Source organism: Canis lupus, chromosome 12 (assembly GCF_011100685.1).
Source record: "Canis lupus familiaris isolate Mischka breed German Shepherd chromosome 12, alternate assembly UU_Cfam_GSD_1.0, whole genome shotgun sequence".
NCBI lineage: Eukaryota > Metazoa > Chordata > Mammalia > Carnivora > Canidae > Canis > Canis lupus.
The window spans coordinates 3,987,779-3,993,893 of NC_049233.1; the positions used below are offsets into that span (position 1 = coordinate 3,987,779).

Below are 6,115 nucleotides of genomic sequence, written 5' to 3' on the forward strand. Positions count from 1 at the left end.
CCGGGGCGGAGGGCAGGGGGTGCCGGGATTGGGCGGGAGTGCGGCTGGGGCCGGGCCAAGCCTGGCTGGATCCCGAGACGGGGCCTGGGCTCTGGGGGGCAGGGCCGAGACCCAGTTCAGGTGTCTGGCTGGGGGCCGCACGTGGGTGTCGGGATGTGGCTGGGGCTGGGCTCCAGAGCGGGCTTTGGAACAGTGATGGGAGGGCAGTGGGATGGCCCAGAATAACCAGTTTTAGAGAGCTCACCTAGCATTGTGGGGGTGGGGGTGGCTCTCTCTGAGCCCCTGTCGATGAGCTCCTCTGTGTTCCCTTCCTAGGAGATGAGCTCACCAAGCTGGGCGAGGAGGACGAGCAGGGATGGTGCCGCGGGCGGCTGGACAGTGGGCAGCTGGGCCTCTACCCCGCAAACTACGTGGAGGCCATCTAGCTGCCCTGCTCCTCTCCACACCCCCCTCACCCCTCGTCCACTGCCTCCCCTCCCTTCTCTCTCGTCCCTCTTCCCTCGCCATAGAGTTCCAGACATATTTTCCGATCAAGCTTTTATTTTTTTAAAAGTCAAAACAGAACAAAACAAAAAATACAGAGACAGAAGCATTTGCAGGGCCGCCTGGAGGCCAGGGTGGTGGGACTCAGGGTGATGGCCCCAGGGTAGGTGAGGGTCTTAGTACTTAGCCCAACAGAGACATTACTTCTGCTCTTCAGATCCCACCAAAGAGTCTCCTGAGCCCTGAGGGATGTCTCCTGGACCCGCACTCCCCAGACTACACTTCCCAACCCCAGGCTGCCAGCACCTGTTCCCCATCCTCTCCTCGGGGCCTGCTTTCCCCGACCTCTTCCTTCTGTCCCGCCATGCTCCTCTCCCTCCACCACCCTACTGTCAAAGGCCTCCCCTTCAGACCCCAGAGAAGGGGGCCCTCCCAGTCTTCAGTCTTCCACTTTGCCCTGGGGAGTACCCTTCTTCCCCTGGCCTCACCCCTAAGGACTGGTGGGCCTGGAGGAGGAACAGTCGCTGTCTTCTCCCATAGCCATGTCCTGGGGTCCCTAGATGCCCCCAGACATGACGGGGTGAGCTGGAGTTGGTGACAGTGTCACTGGGGTATAGAAGGATGAGTGTAGGGGGGCCAGGCCCTCAGCAACCCCAGCACCAGGCTCAGCTATGGCACTAAGACCCGGTTGGGGCGCTTCTTTCCAGCTGTTGGCGATTTGGGCACAGGCTCTTGCTTGGAGCCATACCCTTCAGTGACTTGCAGAAACCCTGCCCCTCTCTCCTAAGTCCTCAGGCAGGGGGAGAGGCCTCACAGCCCAGGGCAAAGCCAGCAACTGTAGCAGCCTCCTCCCGTTCCCTGAGGAGAAGGGCACCTTGCCCAACCACCCCTGTCCCTCCCTGTGCACCCCCTCCTTGTGAATCTTCCTAGATTCACTAAGTTCAGCCAGCACCCCTCCCCCCCGCCAACTCGCCCTTTTGCCAGACAGCCTTGTGGCCTCCCATCCCTCTCTCTCCTTCTCTGGCCTTCCCGAGAAGATGCTGCAGGGTCCAAGGGATTTTCCAGCCTGGGACCACTAGGAACACAGTAGCACCAAGGGGAAAGATGTGGCTTTGGCAAGAAGGAGGCTCCCAGGCTCTCCGGAGCAGGACAGTCACAGTGTCTTTCTTCCTTGTCCCGTCCTCAACTGGTCCTTGCCCCTGGAGCAGCATTCCCCCTGCTGGCAGCCCCTCCGTATCTCTAGGCCTGGGTCTCAAAGGACTTTTTGGGAGGTGGGGGGTGGGGGTAGAGGAGGCAAAGGACCTGCCCAGAGTCAGTGTTTCCTGTGGTTGGTGAAGGAAAGCAGGGTTGGGTTACCAAGTATTAGTACCAGGTACCAGCTTCTCCCACACATGTGGGCACAGGGGCTTGAAGCAGACCAGACCAGGGCAGGACAAAAACCTCAAGGCAGCCGGGGCGGGGGGTGGGGGGGTGGCTGGAAGAGGAGTCTCTCGGAAACCTCTGGGACTTCTTGTAGCACCAGGAGAGCTTCTGAGCCTCAGGGCTGCAGACACCCCACCCCCTTCTACAGCACCTGGTGCCCGGGTGATACCCCAGCCTTCTGGCACCCCTCAGTCCTTCTGCTCCGGCTGCTTCTGCCATCAGTCCACTTTCAGGTGGTGGACCCCAGCCTCCAGGCCCTGACCCTGTTGGCGTGTGCACGGAGGATCCCGGCAGACTCTGCAGAGCTCCCTGAGGGTCAGGAGAGTTGGAGGGTGGAGGTGATGACACCCCCAGGGACAGGTGGACTCCCATTTCTTGCTACTGTCTGCTCTCTGGGCGTCTGCTGCAGCCTGAGATGTGCCCTAGGCCCCTCAGAGCCCAAAGCAGGATTTCGGAAGCCCTCTGCCCATCTGACTCCAGACCAAAAGCCTCTTCAGCCTCTCCTTCGGGTGGGAGTTGGGGTTGGGAGTCTTTGCCCTTCACCATGGACCCTTGGAAGGCAGGAAGCTGGCACATCTGCACCTTGGGGCCTGGGCTCCCTTTGTCTGTGCCAGTGGCTTTCAAGCACCTGGGGAGGGCCTGGGGTCCCTGCTGGATCCCAGGCCTGTCCCCCTCAGCACTCCAGCTGCCCTTTCTGGGGCAGGGACTTGAGATCCCATTCTTTCTGAGCAACCACCTCCATGGCCCAATTTGGGACCACTCTCTCTTAGTCCCCTGGCTCCTCAGGACCCCGGAGTGGGAGGCTCTCCCACCTGGCCGTCCCCCCCACCCCGAGCTCTAGGGGCCTAGCCCCACCCGTCAGTGCTGGTGTCAGGGCACTCACCACCAAGTGTGGGGGCCGCACCCCTCACCGTGCCCACCATCTCTTGTAGCCCCTACCTGCACCCTCAATGCTGCACGGGCCCGCCCCTTGGGGCTCGGCAACTAATGTGTTTTGTCCCCAGTTAATCACCATTCTACAGCCTGGCTCTGCAAGGGGCTGGGGCTGCCCCGCCGCCCGCCATCTGCTGCCCTAGGCTTCCTGACTCCATTCGTCCAACACTTGTGACACTCCGAGAAGTGCTGTGGTCTCAGCAATGCACCTGTTTTGTACATGATTGTGTAATTTAAAGGTATATAAATACAAATATATATATATATATCAGTTGTGATCGTATGACTGTGGATAAAATCCAGAACTGTGTCAACCTAGTGGGACGTGGTGTTCTTGAGTCTTGTGTGTCTCTCGAACTCTCTGAAACTTGTTTGTACTTGGGGGGCCTGTCAAGGAGGGGGTGCCCAGCATACTGTGTGCCGTCCTGGCTGACCACTGATGGGCAGGAGGACTGAGGGCTGGCCCCCCAACCTTCCAGGGCCCTGGGCTGTCTGCACAGGGTGGTAGGTGACAGATGAGGCTTCTGACGCTGTGGCCCTAGGGTCCTGGGTGCCCAGAGATGAGCACTGATCAAGATTGCTGGGGCTCCAAACTCACAGTTCAAGGGTGACCCCTACATAGGTTTGTATTTATTTATTTATAGCGGGGGCGGGGGGGGGGGCACTGAACCAGGAAGCTTTATTTTAATTTATTTTTAAAAAATATTTTATTGATTATTTATTTGAGAGAAAGCCGGGGGTGGGGGCAGGGTGAGGCCAGATGGAGCAGAGGGAGAGGGACAAACAGACTTCCCACTGAGTGCAGAGCCTGACATGGGGCTCGATCCCACGACCCTGAGATCATGACCAGAGCTGAAATCAAGAGTAGGATGCTTAACCCGACTGAGCCACACAGGCACCTCAGGTTTTAGTTTTTAAAGCAAAATTGTAAAAGTGACTGCTGAGGCCTGTGGCTCCAGTTATTCACTGTCCCAGGGCTCCCTGTGGTGTGGCATCAGGTCATGGCCCATTTTCCTGTATCCTGCCTGTCCTCTGACAGCATTTCTGTGTGGGAACCCTGGGAGGGCTCCCCCAGGAGGATTGCTCAAGGGGGGTGGGCAGGACCGAGGTCCTGGGCTCTCAGCTCCATTACCCACCCTCCACTCGCAGGTAGGTCTCCTCTGGGTTAGGCAGGAGTCCCAGGTCTGGGCCAGTTCTGCCACCAGTTCGCTGCATCCCCACCTGCACCCCAGCCTCAGCTTCCCCCAGTCAGGTCAGATATCTTTCTGAGGCCCCTCTGGCCCTGGCAGCCTGGTGGGGCCCAACACAAAGCCATTATTGGAGGCACATGTACCGCAGCCCCCAAGCCCTGGCAGCTTGGGGCCTCAGGCCAGGGAGGAAAGGTCAAGGTGGGGGTTGATCTGTTCACCACCTTGTGTCCTTTATCCCCCACATCCACCTCCAGTGACAAGCCCCTGGTTTTAGCCACACAGAAGACCCTTCAAATAAAGACAAAGGGTGGCCTGGTCTTATTTGTGCAGGCTTTTCTGTGCGGTTGTGGGGAGCCCTGCAGGCACTGTCCTGGGAGGAGGGCCAGGAAACACCTGGGCAGGATGGAGTTCCGATGGGCAGGTGTGTGGAGGAGGAAGAGGACTCTGGAGTTGATGTCAGTGCACGAGGTGTCACTGGAGGGGTGTGTGCCTGCCAAGGGGATGTGTGCCTCGTGGCAGATCCACGCAGCAAGGAGCTGCCTCACCCCTCTCCAGAGCACCTTTTCTGGGAGTAGCTCCAGCTCCCCACTCCTAGCCACTAATCCTCCGTCCTCTGCTCCCTCCTCGCCCCAGCCTGAGACCCCAAGCTGCTCCAGGCCCAGGTCCAGCTGGGGACATGCAAGCAGGTGGCTCCAGGGACTCAACTGGGGGCAGGCCAGGAAGGCGGGAGACAAAACCAGTTTAGCAGAGTAGAGCTGAGTTCTGGCCAGGGTCCCAATCGGGCCCCCTCCCTAGAAGGAGGCAGGCAGCCAGCCCCCCCACCCCCTCCACCCCCCTGGCAGAGGCACAGGCCTGGGGCAGGGCCCCCTCCTCCTGCCAGTCCAGTCCCAACTGACAGATGCCAAGGTGGTGTTTGCTCACTGCCAGGAGTAAACTTTCTTTTGGAGACAATAAAATTGCTGAGGGCAGAAGGCAGCAGTCTAGGGTAGCATTTAACCCTCCATGGTCTGGGCCACTCTGGCTGCCTCCCAATCCCGTCTCCTGGAGCCTGGCATCAGAAGTGGACGGTTATGGAGGCTAGAGCTGCTCACCAGCCACAAAACAAGGAGAGTGGAGGGGCAGAGAGAGCACTGTCCCTGCGGGTTCAGCTCCTGGTTCTGCCACTGATTGGCTGTGTGACTCTGAGTAAGTCATTTAACTGCTCTGAGCCTTAGTTTCATTGTCTGCAGAATAGGGGAGTAACCCCTACCTCACAGTTTTGCTGGAAAGGTTCATGACAAAAAAAGCGGTGGAGGCACCTAGCACATAGTCGGTCCTCAGGACGCGGAAGCTGGCTGAACAAATCTGAAGAAGCTGAGATGGTTGCTGGTGGGCCCAGCTCTCCCCCCGCACTCCCCCCTCACACACACACATTCTGATCCCACCTTTCCCCAACAGCATGGGGTGCTTTGCAGGGCGCATTTGCAGAGGTCCATGACTCTCTAAGAAAGGGATACTGCAGGGGATCCCTGGGTGGCTCAGCGGTTTGGCGCCTGCCTTTGGCCCAGGGCGTGACCCTGGAGCCCCGGGATCGAGCCCCGGGATCGAGTCCCACATCAGGCTCCCTGCATGGAGCCTGCTTCTCCCTCCTCCTGTGTCTCTGCCTCTCTCTTTCTCTCTCTCTCTCTCTCTATCATAAATAAATAAATCTTAAAAAAAGGAAAAAGAAAGGGACACTGCAGACAAGCCACCCTTCCTCCACCCCTTTTGCTGCAGAGCCAGGGTCCCAGGCAGGAGGCTGAAGTGCCCACCCTCTCCTGCACCCCTGCTGCCCCATCCAGAGCCCCCGAGGTTCAGGGTCCCCTCGAAAGAGGGTTAGCACCCTGGCCACTTCAGGCAGAAAGCCCTGATGTACAGCAGAGCATGAGGAAGCCACCTTCTCTCCATTCCTAAGTAGGGGAGACTCCCTTCAGCCCCAGCCCCACTCCTTCCTTTCGGCCCCCACCTGGAGGGGAGGACATGTGGGCCATTCCAGCCCCTCCTTGGCCTTGAGGGCTCACTGCCTCTCTCCCACAGCTTCTACCCATCAATTATCCCTTTCCTGATAG

At 58.9% G+C, this 6,115-nt stretch overlaps 1 protein-coding gene across 8 annotated transcripts in view; it reads left to right on the top strand.

Moving 5' to 3' along the window:
- The window catches only part of PACSIN1 (protein kinase C and casein kinase substrate in neurons 1), a 58,072-nt gene extending 54,916 nt beyond the window's left edge, over positions 1-3,156 (top strand). For all 8 annotated transcript variants that reach the window (XM_038553792.1, XM_038553788.1, XM_038553786.1 and 5 more), the window contains one exon: positions 316-3,156. In XM_038553792.1, the coding sequence (XP_038409720.1) occupies positions 316-425 (110 nt within the window). In that variant the 3' untranslated portion in view covers positions 426-3,156. The remainder of the gene's footprint in view (positions 1-315) is intronic.
- The last annotated feature ends 2,959 nt before the right edge of the window (positions 3,157-6,115 follow it).